This window comes from Heloderma suspectum, chromosome 2 (assembly GCF_057233095.1).
Source record: "Heloderma suspectum isolate Gila_16-S chromosome 2, 16-S_ref, whole genome shotgun sequence".
Taxonomy (NCBI): domain Eukaryota; kingdom Metazoa; phylum Chordata; class Lepidosauria; order Squamata; family Helodermatidae; genus Heloderma; species Heloderma suspectum.
In genome coordinates this window covers 358,460,827-358,476,543 of record NC_139459.1, presented here as the reverse complement: position 1 = coordinate 358,476,543, position 15,717 = coordinate 358,460,827, and the positions used below count along the sequence as shown (strand labels likewise).

At 46.8% G+C, this 15,717-nt stretch overlaps 1 protein-coding gene across 1 annotated transcript; it reads right to left on the bottom strand.

The window, feature by feature from the left end:
• On the bottom strand, positions 1-15,388 carry AIF1 (allograft inflammatory factor 1). Its single transcript, XM_084841005.1, has 6 exons — positions 15,276-15,388; positions 12,326-12,387; positions 8,660-8,726; positions 7,532-7,573; positions 3,094-3,256; positions 1-1,291 (listed from the first exon to the last, which is right to left on the bottom strand). Exons 1-6 carry the CDS (start codon positions 15,286-15,288, stop codon positions 1,204-1,206), a joined length of 435 nt encoding a protein of 144 aa, XP_084697131.1. The 5' UTR covers positions 15,289-15,388; the 3' UTR covers positions 1-1,203.
• Positions 15,389-15,717: the final 329 nt, after the last annotated feature.

Sequence of the window (15,717 nt, the reverse complement as noted above, 5' to 3'; positions counted from 1 at the left end):
AAATCATTACCCCAAATATTCCCTGATGGATCTCTTTATTCCTGCAGCTGCCATTTTGAGGAACAAAAGAGGGGGGATGACAAAGTAAAATCTGATATTTGTATTCATGGCTGAAATTTTTACAGTGCAATCTTATACATGTTTACTAAGAAGTTAATCCCACTGAGTTCAGTGGGGCTTACTCCCAAGTATGTGTAAACAGAATTGCAGTCTTACAGTGTAATCCTATGCTTGGCTACTCAGAAGTAAGTCCCATTGAGTTCAATGGGCTATCAGTGGCTACCAGTCATGATGGCTGTATATTTACTCCAGTTTCAAAAGCAAGTATGACTCCAGTATGACTCCAGTTGCTGGAGAACACAAGTGGGAGGGCGCTGTAGCAGTCATGTCTATTGTGGCTATGTGGCCTCTTCTACAGAGGACCGTTCTGTCCAAGTCTGGTTTAAAGATAAGGAACCATAAGAACTGTTGCCCATCAGTTGTCAGCAGCACCTGGACGGCAGACTGAAGAGACAGGCCACACAGATCACCTGGTCTCAGTCTTCCACACTCTGGTGAGATATATTGTATTTCTACTTAAATTATAATAATTATTCCTAAATTTGCATCTATACATATTAACTGAAGCAAATTGGTGTCCTCTTTTGTCCTGTTTTTGGATAATGCATTTCCTCTTTTGGGGTTATTGATAAGTCATCCCCCGCCCCCACCCACCCTGTCCCGTTGGTCGGCTTCCAATGCATTGGGGCATTTGGTTGGCCACTGTGGGAACAGGATGCTGGACTAAATAAGGCCTTTGGTTTGATCCAGTAGGATCTTCTTTGCTATTACTCCCATCTAAGTGGATGTAAAAGAGAGTCCCATTGAACTCATTGGGCTTACCTCTAAGTAGACATGCATAGGATTGCACTGACAATGTTCTTCGTATTATGAATGATGTAAGATCATCTATTGTATTCAGTGAGTTTAACACAATCTTTTAAAACGGAGGGAGAACCGCAGAACTGCAAGTCACCTTGTAGGCAAAATACCCTGCCCTCTAAATTAATGAGACATGGTTCCCCCAGGAGAGGACTTTAAAAACAGTATTTTAAATGAACCGGTTCCCCAGGACTTCTTCCCCCCCGCCCCATAAAGAGAGGCTCTCCCCTGTTCTAAGGGCGCCACCTGGAGGCCAGAATCAATCATAGAAGTCAGAAGTATTTAAGGAAGATCTGCAATTTTTTTCTTTTGAGGGGGCCCGGCTGGTTTCTCATCCTTCTCTTTGGCTTTCTCTTCATACATCAGAATTCTGCAGAAAGAAAAAAAGGAAGGGCAGATGAATTCACCAGTGATGGCCCTCCTTAAATCCTGAGATTAGCGTCTCTCTGCTTCCAGGTTCAGCCCAATCCTTTCGTGCACTGTGCCACTGACCCAGTCAGTGCCGGGAGGAGTAGCTGCTTCTCCCAGGGCCACCCAAGTCCCTGTCTCCATGCTGGGAGAGGCACAGAGGTAGGCAGTGGAGGCTGGTGGCTCTGATGTCAGTGGGGCGGCGTGTCCGCTCTGGGTTTCAGTAAGAACTCTAATGGAGCTATCCAAGGTGCAAAGCACCTTGGATAGCTCCTTTAGAGTTCTGACTGAAACCTGGAGCAGACACGCCGCCCCACTGACATCAGAGCCACCAGCCTCCACTGGAGATAGGCAAATGCCTGTGGGTATGTATGTGTGATGTTAATGGCTAACTTCACTGACATCATCCAGCCTGTGGAGGTCCCCGCCCTGAAACAGTTCTACTCCCCTGAGTTACAGCTTTTATGCCCCCTGGGTAGGGGGAACTGTCCACTGTTACTCCATAAGGCAGAGCTGGGCAGGCTTGCAGGATCTCATTGTCTTATACTGGAATCCCGACATCCTCCAACCAGAGGGCGTGCAAAAGACAGACACTTTAGAAGGAAAGAACAGGGTGGTGCCTCTATTGCAAAGCATCTATGGGTCTCCCAGTAGATCCTTCGGCCCAGTGTAGAGCACCATTGACATCAATGGTATACACATCCACGCCCACACACAATAAATGTAATGCAGCCTCCAGATGTTTGGGACTTGAACTCCCATCAGGCCCAGCTGACCTGGCCAATGGTGAAGGATGATGGGAGTTGTAGTCTTAAAAATCTGGAGGGTACTAGGCTGGGGAAGACTGACATAAGGAAAGCAAGAGAAGATTGCCTACTAGGAGTGGGGCTTGAAGCAGGGATGGCACACAGTTAGGGATGTACGAAAGTCACTTACCTTTTCGAAGGGTGACATTCGCGGGGGGGGGGGAGGCGCTCTGTCCCTCCCCCTGAAATTCTCTCTGGCTGGCTCCGCTCCGCGGAGATTCCGCGGAGCTGCCCACGGCCGGACATCCAGCCGCTGGGCAGCCTGCAGGGACACAAATGGCGGCTGCCGTAGCCACTGCCATTTGCGTCCCTGTATTTTGCCATGATAGGCTACATAAATATTTACGTAGCCTACCATGGCGACAACAAAAAAAAACAGCGAACGCAAATGGCGGCAGCTACGGCGGCCGCCATTTGCGTTCCCTTTTTTTTTTGCCGTGATAGGCTATGTAAATATTTGCGTAGCCTATTACGGCAAAAAAAAAAGGGAACGCAAATGGCGGCCACTACGCCATTTGTGCCCCCCTCTTTTGTCGTAATAGGCTATGTAAATATTTACGTAGCCTATCACACGGCAAAAAAAGGGAACAAAATGGCGGCTGCCGTAGCCACCGCCATTTGCGTTCCTTTAGTTTTGCTGTGATAGGCTACGTAAATACTTACGTAGCCTTATCACGGCTTCCGCAGGGACGCAAATGGCGTACTTATACTACATATAAGTATTTATGTAGCCTATCACAGCTATATGGAAGAAGCGAATGGTGGCTGCGGCCGTGGCCGCCATTCACAATGCAGCGCGGACAGCAGCAGGTAGGTGCTCCATTCCAGGTGCATTTCGCAGGGTGGGGGGGCAGGGAGCTTCGTTCCACTATGGATTTCGGGGGGCCGAATGCACTGGCATTCGGCCTCACCGAGATCCGTGGCAGAATTCTCTGACACCCCTACACACAGTACTTACAGTTTAAGGATAGCTGATCGCTTGCCCAGCATCATACAGACAAAGTCCCGGTAGGAGATGGTTTCGCTCACACCACCTGTCACCTCAGTGATCATCTTCTTCAGTTCCAGATGAGTCTTGGCTGCACCCAGCTTTTCCAACATGCGTTTCAGAGCCATAATGTCTTACATAGGAAGACAGGAACATAGGAAGCTGCCTTATGCTCAGTCAGACCCTTCGTCCACCTAGCCCAGTGTCGACACTGACTGGCAGTGGCTCTCCCAGCCCTACCTGTAGAAGCCAGAGATCGAACCTGGGACCTTCTGCATGCTGGAGGCGCTCCTATTTTAAGGTGCGCCTCCAGTAACACCAGACAGGCCACTCAACAAGATCAGCCTCGGATGCCCTTCTCTCTGTCCCATCAGCCAGGACAGCTAGACTGGTGGGGACAAGGGAGAGGGCCTTCTCTGTGGTGGCCCCCACTCTGTGGAACTCCCTCCCTAGGGAACTCCGCCATGCCCCCTCTTTAATGAGCTTCCGCCACGCATTAAAAATGTGGTTGTTCAGGCAGGCATTTGGGGTGGGTTAGGGTATTTTTAGAAGTATGATGTTTTTACTGTAGAATTTTATTGTTTTAAACTGTTCTATTATATACTCTGTACATCGCCCAGAGTGGCTGGGTGACCAGCCAGATGGGCGATTAATAAATGTAATAAAAAAAAAAAGCAGGTGCCCTACCACGGAGCCCCTATGGTTGGGGAAGTCTGATCTACTCTGATTGCCAGGGTCTCAGGCAGAGATGGGCTTTCCCCACCACCTGCTACCGTATCCTTTTAACTGGAGATGCCAGTGACTGAACCTGGGACCTGCTCCCAAAGCAGAATCTCTAGGCTTTCATCCACCTCCTGAGGCTATCATGAGCATCAAACCCATAGACTTGGCCTTATTTTCACAACACTCTAACTGAGCTAGCCAGTTGACTGGAGATCAGGCAAAGCATTACCCACATGACATTACAGGTTTTACATATATACATATATGCATGGGTCTTGCCTGCACCTACTTTTTCCAATATGCATGTATCCATATACACATATATACATACATACATACATACATACATATACACAGTTACATGCTATACATAAGTTCCATACAGAACCAAAGAGAAGTCATAATTAAAGTAGGGCTGCCTGAGGATTTTTTTTCTTTGTGAATTTTGATACAAACAGACCCGATCCACACTTCTTGGACAAATCTGCACATCAAAGTGCAGTTCTCCTGTGAGTGTCGTACTTTTCCGAATTTTGCAATGAGGTCCTTGACTAAAAAAATGTACCAAAATGTATATAAAGACGTGTATTTTAGGATTAAAAAATACATTACAAAATGTGTACTTGGAGAGAAAACATGTTCAGGATGGATATTCATTTGAAAATATGTTTAAAAGTTAGAGATGGAGTAGAAATTCTTTTGGTTTGTATTTTAATGTGAACCTACCTAATTTGCACTTCCTGAACAAAGCAAAAGACAGGTATCCTTTGGTATTCACACTTTTCAGAATGTTGCAATGCAGTTCACCAAATGTATACAGAATGCATATATTAAAGAAAGGCATGCACATAAATGTGCATATTAGTGAAAAATAACATACAAAAATGCATTATATTAGGGGAATATGCTTGCAAAATGCACTTACTAGGCAAAAATGCATTGTTGTTGTTGTTCAGTCGTTCAGTCGTGTCCGACTCTTCGTGACCCCATGGACCATAGCACGCAAGGCCTTCCTGTCCTGTGCTCTCTCCCGGAGCGTGCTCAAGTTCATATTCATTGCATCAGTGATGCTATCTAGCCATCTCATCCTCTGCCGTCCCCTTCTCCTTTTGCCTTCAGTCTTTCCCAGCATCAGGGTCTTTTCCAGGGAGTTTTCTCTTCGCATTAGGTGGCCAAAATATTGGAGCTTCAGCTTCATTATCTGTCCTTCCAATGAGCACTCAGGGTTGATTTCCTTTAGGATGGACTGATTTGACCTCCTTGCAGTCCAGGGGACTCGTAAGAGTCTTCTCCAGCACCACAGTTCGAAAGCATCAATTCTTCGGCGCTCAGCCTTCCTAATAGTCCAGCTCTCACAGCCATACATTACTACTGGGAAAACCATAGCTTTGATTAGACAGACCTTTGTCGGCAAGGTGATGTCTCTGCTTCTTACTATGCTGTCTAGGTTTGCCATAGCTTTCCTCCCAAGGAGCAAGCGTCTTTTAATTTCATGGCTACAGTCACCATCTGCAGTGATCTTGGAGCCCATGAAAGTAAAATCTGTCACTGCTTCCATTTCTTCCCCTTCTATCTGCCAGGAAGTGATACGGCCAGATGCCATGATCTTCGTTTTTTTAATGTTGAGTTTCAAACCAGCTTTTGCACTCTCCTCTTTCACCCTCAACAAGAGGATCTTTAGATCCTCTTCGTTTTCTGCCATTAGGGTGGTATCGTCTGCATATCGGAGGTTGTTGATAATTCTCCCAGCAATCTTAATTCCGACCTCTGATTCATCCAACCTGGCATTTCCCATGATGTACTCTGCATATAAGTTAAATAAGCAGGGTGACAATATGCAGCCTTGTCGTACTCCTTTCCCAATTTTGAACCAATCGGTTTTTCCATGTCTGGTTCTGACTGTTGCTTCTTGAACCTCGTACAGGTTTCTCAGGAGACAGGTAAGGTGGTCTGGTACTCCCATCACTTTCAGAATTTGCCAGAGTTTGTTGTGATCCACACAATCAAAGGCTTTAGCGTAGTCAATGAAGCAGAAATAGACGTTTTTCTGGAATTCTCTTGCTTTCTCCATGATCCAGCGAATGTTGGCGATTTGATCTCTAGTTCCTCTGCCTCTTCGAAACCCAGCTTGTACTTCCGGTAGTTCTCGGTTCGCATACTGCTGAAGCCTAGCTTGTAGGATTTTGAGCATCACCTTGCTGGCGTGTGAAACGAGCGCAATTGTGCAGTCGTTTGAACACTCTTTGGCGTTGCCCTTCTTTGGAATTGGAATGTAAACTGACCTTTTCCAGTCTTGTGGCCACTGTTGAGTGTTCCAGATTTGTTGGCATATTGAATGCAGCACTTTAACAGCATCATCTTCTAGGATTTTAAATAGCTCAGCTGGAATACTGTCATCTCCGCTAGCTTTGTTGTTACTAATGCCTCCTAAGGCCCACTTGACTTCACTCTCGAGGATGTCCGGCTCAAGTTCAGTGACCGCACTATCATGGCTATCAGGGACATTCAGATCTTTCCTGTATAGTTCTTCTGTGTATTCTTTCCACCTCTTCTTAATCTCATCTGCTTCTGTTAGGTCCCTGCCTTCTTTGTCCTTTATCATGCCCGTCTTTGCACAAAACGTTCCCTTGAGATCTCCAATTTTCTTGAAGAGATCTCTAGTCTTTCCCATTCTGTTGTTTTCCTCGATTTCTTTGCATTGTTCATTTAAGAAGGCCTTCTTGTCTCTCCTTGCTGTTCTCTGGAACTCTGCATTCAGTTGGGTATATCTTCACCTTTCTCCCTTGCTTTTCGCTTCCCTTCTTTTGTGAGCTACTTGTAAAGCCTCATCAGACAGCCACTTTGCTTTCTTGCATTTCTTTTTCTTTGGGATGGATTGAGTTGCTGCCTCCTGAACAATGTTACGGACCTCCGTCCATAGTTCCTCAGGCACTCTGTCTATCAGGTCTAATCCCTGAAATCTATTCCTCACCTCCACTGTATATTCATAAGGGATATAATTTAGGTCATATGTGACATAGTGGTTTTCCCGACGTTCTTCAATTTAAGCTGAAATTTTGCAACAAGAAGCTCATGATCTGAGCCACAGTCAGCTCCAGGTCTTGTTTTTACAAAAATATATATTAGGAGCGTTGCATGGAAAATGTGTACACATTTTTGTGTCAAGTTTAAAAAGTTGCAAATTAATGTGGAAACATGACAAAACTAATGGAAGATTAGAAATATTAGAAATAGAGATAAATGGAAGTTGACAGATTTGCCTATCCCTATCAAAAATAAATATTCAAATAAAAATCTGTGTTGTTGTTTTTTTTAAATTGCAGATTAAAGTGGAAATGGGCTGGAATGGATTTATGCATATGAATACATGTGAAACTGACATGGACTGGAAATAGATCCATCTATTCATATATGAAATTGTTGGAAGGAAGCTTTCACTTTTCTACAACTTGGAAGCACGCTACTTTTCCTGCCTGCGGACAAACTATTTTTTTTAAATTGTCCCTTGATTAATTTTGGGAAGAACTGTCAGGGGCAGAAAAAAAATTATCGGGGTCTATCTTTGGCCTACAGGCTGCTGAGTGGCCTTCTCTGCACTCCATTAATTAGGGAGCAGGTATACCCATGGTGCAGAGAGTCACTCATACGCACACCAGCATGACCTCAATGTATGAACAAAACTCACCTATATCACCTTGTGCATTGAGGTCAAAGTCCATGTATTTCTCTGCAAAAGAGAGCAGGCTAATGTAAGAGCGCAAGAATGGCCCTGATAGATCGTACATAAGGTCTATGTTGTCCAGCACCCCATCTCTAAGAATGGTCACATTTGTGCCCCCTGGGATGTTCACAAGCAGGGTGTGCTGGAGGTACCTAACTTGCAGAATTTGTCCCCAGCATTCAAGGTATCTACTGCCTCTGAACATGGAGGTTCTATTCTTACCTCTCCAAAAATGATTAATAGATCTGTCCTGAATGGACTTGTCTAATCACCATTCAAGTCTTTCTGTGTTCATAGAGCTGTAGCCAAAACCACACCACCCACGCACAGCCGGGAGGTATCAGCAGACTCAGGGTACCCCTGAGATTTTCATATATGCAAAAAATCCTTAGGGGAAAAGCCCTAAGGGAGGAAGCCCATCCAAAACTGCCCCATAATAACTCAATGGTACAGAACGTTGAGTGAATGAGTGAGAGACAGAAAAAATTCACAGCCAGATGGGTAGGGGAAATAGAATGGAATGGTTGGAAAAGGAGGAGGAGACAGATAGATATACAACAAAGTAGAAAGAATCATCTCATTGTCTCAACAGGTCAGTTCCTGGCTCACATTGAGAAGCTGTTTTAAAATGTCCTCAGGGATGGAACAAGAGAGCTGCCCATAGATGTCAATGGATAAATACAATAATTGAATACAGCTAGGATTGGGCCGAAGCGTATGCACATACATCCCAAGTCCCCCAAGCAGAACTCCCCCCGCCCCCAAATGGCAGATCCCAGGCCCCAACAGGCCAATGTGAACTGAGCATACTCAGAGGGCACAGAATGCTGACTGACTGTTGGATGGGGAAAAGAAGGGAAAAGCAAGAAGGGGGAAGGCGGATGGAATGTAGTTGCTGGAACCCTAAACAGAAGCAGTCCACACTGCAACATTTTGTTGCAGGGCTCCATTTGTTATTTTTCTAAAAGCCACCTATCGTAATGATCATTACATCATTTGAAATGGTTAGATCTGGTTCCTCTTACTCTGCTATACTGTAAAATCTCATTCCAACCCTCCCATAACCTCAAGTCCTCCATCAGTGCCACTCACTTTTAAATATTTCTAATTTTTGCTCAAGGTCTTCATCGGTGCTGTATTTGGGGTCATCCAGGAATTCCTGTAGAAGGCAGGGGGAAAAACCTGGTTAGGGGGCGAGAACAGTGTGCAGTGTATACCAGTTAGGGATGGCTGTCCTTTGAAAATCCAGCTCTTCTTGGGCCCGACGGATCCTGCCTGGCTCACCTTGTGTTCATGAGCCGAGCCAGTGGGCTTCTCCGGAAATCCAGGACCTTTTTGGTGTCCCCCCCTTTTCTCGTCAATAGAAAGTTGCGCATACCGTGCACACAATTTGTGTAATTTGTACAAATCACATCTGTAATTTGAGCGAATTAAGCGAATTACGGCCAGAATTAGCACAAATAGACGAGAACAAACAAACTGAAAAATCCATGAGCCGCCCCAACTTGATGCAGATCAAGCCAGACCAGCTCATGGGGCAGCAAGCTGAAGTCCGGGGGGCTGAGCTACTGTAAGCTTGGCAAACTTCACCCCCCGCCTCTGGACGGATTCCTCTGACATCCCTAATCCCAGTTGGTTGCTGCCCATCTCTGGTAACAACATAAAAAGGACGTCTTAAGTCTACAATCCTACAGACACTTTTCGAGTAGGAGTAAGTCTCATTGAACTCAGGGGGCTTCCTTCTGGGTAGACATGTGTACGATGACATTGTTCATTCCATTTCTAATGCAAGGCCACCCTCCTCTGTTCTGAACGGAGCAGCCCGCCTAGACAAGCTCGCCTGGCCTTTCTCTGCCTGCCTTTTGGCGGGCAGCGAGAATGATTCTGTTCCAGGATGCATGTTATTAATCTGACCTTTTTAATGCATTTTACCTGATGCTATTTTGTTCATTTTCCTGTGTCATCGGTTTTGTTTTGCTTTGTTTTACAGTGCAGTTCTAAGCATGTTTACTTGAGAGCCAATGTGGTGTGGCGGTTAGAGTGTTGTACTAGGACTGGGGAGACCTGGGATCTATTCCCCATTTGGCCATGGATTTCACTGGGTGGCTTTGGGCCAGTCACAGAGTCTCAGCCTGATCTACCTCACAGGGTTGTTGTGAGGATAAAATGGAGAGGAGGAGGACAATGCACACCACCTTGGGTTTCTTGGAGGAAACGTGGGATATATATGTAACGAATAAATGACAAATTAATCAGTCATTAAGCCCTATTGCGTTCAGTGCGACTGCCTCCCTAGTACGTCAGAGGCTGCAATCCTAAACATAATGGGCTGGATCCAGATTTAAACTGGATCAACTGCGATGGCGGAAGTGGACTGCCAAGATCATGTTCCCCTTACACAAATGTATGGTGCAACTACACTTGGAATGCTGTGTACAGTTGTACTACGCCACACTGTGTACTACGCCACACTGGCTGTGTGAGAGCCAGTGTGGCGTAGTGGCGAGAGTGTTGGACTGGGAGCCCAGAGATCTGGGTTCTAGTCCCCACTCAGCCATGGAAGCTCACTGGGTGACTTTGGGCCAGTCACAGACTCTCAGCCCAACCTACCTCACAGGGTTGTTGTTGTGAGGATAAAAGGGAGAGGAGGAGGATTATGTACGCCGCCTTGGGTTTCTTAAAGAGGAAAAAAGGCGGGATATAAATGCCATAAATAAATAATTACAGTTCTGGTCACCACACCTAGAAAAGGATATTGTAGAGTTGGAAAAAGGGCAGAAAAGGACAACTGAAGGCGCTGGAGCAACTCCCCTATGAGGAAAGGTAACAATATCTGGGAGTGTTTCGCTTAGAAAAAAAGTAAGTTTGATTGCAGTGTACAGAATTAAGCACGGTGTGGAGAAAGTGGATAGGGAGACTTTTTTCTCCCTCTCCCATAATACTAGAACCTGGGGTCATCCCATTAAGCTGCTCGGTGGGATATTTAGGACAGACAAAAGGAAAGACTTCTTCACACAGTGCAGAGTTAAACTAGGGAGTTCACTGCCACAAGATGTCGTGATGGCCACCAATTTGGATGGCTTCAGAAGGGGTTTGGAAAAATTCATGGAGGAAAAGGCTATCAGTGGCCACTAGTCCTGATGCCTTTATGCTACCTCCAGTATCAGAAGCAGTATGCCTATGAACACCAGTTGCTGGGGAACATGGGTGGGGGTGGTGGGTGCTGTTGCATGCGTGTCCTGCTTGTGGGCTTCCCGTGGGCAGCTGGTTGGCCACTGTGTGAACAGAATGCTGGACTAGATGGACCCTTAGTCTGATCCAGCACAGCTGTTCTTATGACTTTCCCGCCCTGTTCTTCCCACAGTTGCCCCTCCAGCCCCCTGAACATGCTACACAGAGACTTAGGAGACTCTGTTAAATGGGGTGAGCTGCAGTGTGTTGGGGAGAGGGGGGTTCCCCCAAAATCAAGCAGAGGGACCTTTCCTGAGCAGAGCCCTTCCTCATGTGGAAGGTCCCTTCCTCCTGTGGAGGGCAGTTCCTGGATTCAACCCATTTACTGGGGAGTCATTCCCATTGAATTCAACGGGAGTGACGTCCACTTAAACACGCTGAGGATGGTACTGTGAATAGCTCCGAGAGCTGTCTTGGGTGCACTTGTTGCAGAAAGGTGGTAGGTTGAAATCCAGGTAAGAAATAAATAAATGACATGTTGATATTACTGAGAGGGTTCCACCTTTAAAAGCAGCCTAGAAATAATTTCAGATAAATAAATATTAATAAACTAAATTGCATATGGACAGCTGAAACCTTTTGCAACAACATCACTGCCCAAGCGCAGTCTTTCATGACCAGCTTGATATTCTTTGGGTATCCTAAACATTTCTGATCTCGCACAGCCCAGGGGAAGATTGACATAATATCGGAAACTAAACTGCAGCGAGTGTGAGCCGAGTTTCCTCCCAGATTCGCCATTTGCACAACAGACAGAAGATGCTATGAAATGGAGTGCTGGGTGAGCCCTCAGGCGCTCTGCCTGGCTCCTCTCCTCGTGTTTCAGACGGGCCACCGGCCTATTTCAAAGAATTCAACATCAGCAACTGCCTCATACCAAGCCAGATCACTAGTCTGTCTAGCTCAGTATTGTCTGCTCTGATTGACAGCGGCGCCCTGGGTTTCAGACAGGACTGTTTCCCAGTCTTACCTGGAGATGCTGGGGATTGAACCCAGGACCAGCTGTGTGCAAAGTAAGGACTCTGCCACTGAGCTACGGCCCCCTCCCCATCTCGTATATGTTTTGTTCACCCATTTGTATATTTTTCCTTTGATTCAAAAAAGCAGAGGCTTTGTAAAATCAGCTGCAAAACTGCTCTGGGGATTGGCCTGTGTGCGCATATGTGTATATCCTGGTGATACTGCAAGTGCTGGCCAATCAGTGCCAATCCACAGAGCACTCAACCCTGGAGAACATAAGAACATAAGAAGAGCCCTGCTGGATCAGACCAAGGGTCCATCAAGTCCAGCATTCTGTTCACACAGTGGCCAACCAGCTGCCCATGGGAAATGCACGAGCAGAACACGTGTGCAACAGCACCCTCATGCCCATGTTCCCCAGCAACTGGTGTACATAGGCACGCAGCCTCTGCTACTGGAGGTAGATAAAGTACATGAAGGATGGAATGCAGCGGCCCTGCTTTCAAATTGGTTCCAATGTTATGTTGTTATACTCTTTTCATCCCCGATGTTAAGGGACTGCCTTACCTTATTGAGGGAGTCAAGGAGTTCCTCCTGCTGGGTCTTCAGCGCCCCAAAAGCCTTTCCTCCTAGGAGGTGGAGAAAAGATGAATGGGCATCCTGAATCGCCATGACTGCCCCACCTGCAACATACGACTGTGTACCTCTGGAGGCTCCCAGTTTCTGTGTTTCCTCTTTCAAATGCAATTTCCTGACTCTGGCGGCAGCGGCAGGGGGGAGGTGTGTGTTTGACATCTGTAGACTGTTTTACTTTTGGGTCAAACTGTTGTTTGGGAAACTAAAGAGGAACTAAACCAAATTTCATGACTCTGGATTTTTCTGCCCACTCTCAACAACAAAGAGGAAATGGAAGGGAAAAACAGCTACCAGAATGAGAGAGAGACACCATGACCAGGGATGCAGCTAGGGTGGGAGCTCAGGGCTGATGTCCATGGTCTCACAGCCCAGGGGGCCTCCAAATGACCACCCAGAGAGAAGCAGGTGATGAGGGAAACGTCAAACAGATCCAGTGTCATCACTTGGGCTGGCATGAGCGTATCGGGCCCCTCTGGGGCAGATGCTAGTCGCATCATCATAAGAACATAAGAAGAGCCCTGCTGGATCAGACCAAGGGTCCATCCAGTCCAGCATTCTGTTCATACAGCAGCCAACCAGCTGTCACCCAGGAACCCACAAGCAGGGCATGAGCGCAAGAGCACCCTCCCACCCATTATCCCCAGCAACTGGGGTACATAGGCTCACTGCCTCTGGTGCTGGAGGTAGCACACAGCCATCAAGACTAGTAGCCATTGATAGCCTTCTCCTCCAGGAATTTGTCCAACCCCCTATTAAAGCCATCCAAATTGGTGGCCATCGCTACATCTTGCGATAGTGAATTCCGTGGTTCAGCTATGCGCTGTGTGAAGAACTCCTTCCTTTTCTTTGTCCTGAATCTCCCCCTAGCCAGCTCCATGGGATGACCCCATTGGGTTCTAGTATTTTGAAAGAGGGAGAAAAATGTCCTGCTATCCCTATCATCCTTTCGTTCTTATTTTTACAGACATTTTATAGTCGGGGCGGGGGGGGGGGCGATCAGGGAAGTTCCTATGCTCATTACAGAGGCTATTTTTCCTTAAAAGCATATTTCTTATTTTCTAAGAGAAAATGGTGCTTATTCACAGGTAAATAAGTTGAGCATCAGGGCAGCAGAAGAAACTCCATTTTAGTCTTGGAGTCATTATGGGATTGTGCTTTAAGGGAACTTAAAATGCACTGCTCAGATGATGAGGATGATTTGGTCTAACACAAGCATGGAGAACCTCAGGTCTGCGGGGACCAAATCTAGCCCTCCAGAGATCCCGATCCAGCCCTTTGGGTTTCCCCAGATGCCCCCTCTTTCCCTTGACTCCCAATTATTTGGTAGTTTCCAGCTTTTGCGCTGTTTCCCCCTTCTGAAAGGTTGAAATGCCTCTCCTAGGGCTTAATTCCTGGCGGCAGGAACTATTATTTATTATGATTTAATATGTTTTTAGCTATTTAAATCATGTATTGTTTTACACTGTTTAAACTTGATTTTATCTACATGCCTCCCTGAGATCCTAATGATATAGGGCAGAATACAAATGTTTCAAATACATAAATAAATATTAGCTAAACTATCCTGGCATTTTTGGTATTTGGGCCCTGCTCTTTTTGACTTTGAGGCCACCCACTACTGGAATGCGGCCCCCAAGATCTTCACCAAGATGGAAGCTGGGACCTCTGGCTGAAAGAGGTTCAACACCCCTGCTCTAACACATGAGGAAAGTAGAAGTTCTTGTAAAGCATGGAGTGGGGTGGGGGCGGGGAGAAAAGCAATCTTAATTGTGTGCTTCATAACTGAAGTAATGCACACGCCTGTGCAAAGCCATCCCCACCCCATAAGACCATTAAGTCCAGAGTCTAAAGTTACTTAAGTGCCCCACTAGCCAAAGTATCAGCGTATTTTAGTTCAAAGCTCTTACTGGCAGTCACTTTTCAACCTATTGGAATGGGGAAAACCCCACACAAGAGCCAGGAAATTACCAAATGATTGGCGGTTGAGGGAAAGGGGGTGGCACCAAGGGAAGGGGCGTGGCCATCTGGGAAACCCCAGAAGGCCAGACTGAGACCCCAGGAGGGCCGCCTTTGGCCCATAGGCTTGAGGTTCAACACCCCTGAAATAGAGAATGCTTTCAGATAGAGGACTGTCTTTTGTAATACAGTGGGATACATGGCCACTGTAACAGGAAAATGAAGCTAGGGTACATATCACCCTGAGGATGGAACTGGAACCCTTCTTCCAGGGCTGTGCTTATCCCCTTCGTTTTTATCAGACCCTCAGTGCTACTTAGTAAAAATAAACCATTTGGGGGCATATCTTATAAATTTCTGCTTCTGGAGATGCAGGGGGCAGCAGAGTGTGTGTGTGCCTATTCATTAAACAGAAATAGGGGCAGAATGTTTCCCAGTTTACCAAAAACCTCCTCCTAGATCTGCCCTTGGGGTTGGGGGTTGGGGGGGGGGGCAATTGCAAGGTTCACCCAGACAGCCAGCTGCTGGCAGCTAGTCTAGGGCCACCCCTGGTTAAAGGCCCAAGAACATCCTGGGTTGGATTCCCCGCCCCCCTCCTGGGGAGGCTCCGTTGACAACCCTGCTAGGTTAGATGGGTTTTCACCTCCCTTAGTCTCTTCTCATACTTTTCCTTGTGTCTCCTGCCGTACCACTTCTCAGAAAAACCTATCCTGGCTTACCTTGTGGCCCACCTTGCGTGCCTCCATTGCCAAGTGGCTCCCTTCCACTTTTGATTGCCGTTAATAATTTCTAAATCCCCATCTCTCCCCACACCTGCCACTGCTCTACTTGCAAGCCCTCTAGACAGAGAAATCTCTCCCACACACCCCAGTGGCCCTTTCCAGGTCCTTGTTGCTTCTACTTAAGCATCCTGAGCAGCTGGTACCTTGTGGGTTCATTGATCCTCTCGCCGCCTTTTCACTGGATGGCTCCCCTGATTCCGAGACTCCGCTTTTGCTCCAGCTGGACCTTCTGAGCTGATCTGTCTTGTTCTAAACTGTCCCGCTCCCCTCAGAGAGGGATATATATATACATGTACACATATGAGGTGGCTGCTTCCTCTTTTGCTCTGAGAAACCACTGTTCATTAACACTGGCGGGTAACATGTGGAGAGCAAGACAAGTTTCGAGAAGTGTTGCACGGCGGAGAACAATGTGTGGGAGAGGAAGTGACAGCAAAGGGAAAGCTCAGTGCCCAGGGTGGGCAAACGGCTGTTTGGGCAGTGTCCTGGGGCAGGGCTGGCGTCAAGGGTAGGTATGGTTGGGCACCTACCGAGGGACCACACCTTAGCAGGGGCCCACTAACAAAAGCCCTCTGCAATTGCTCC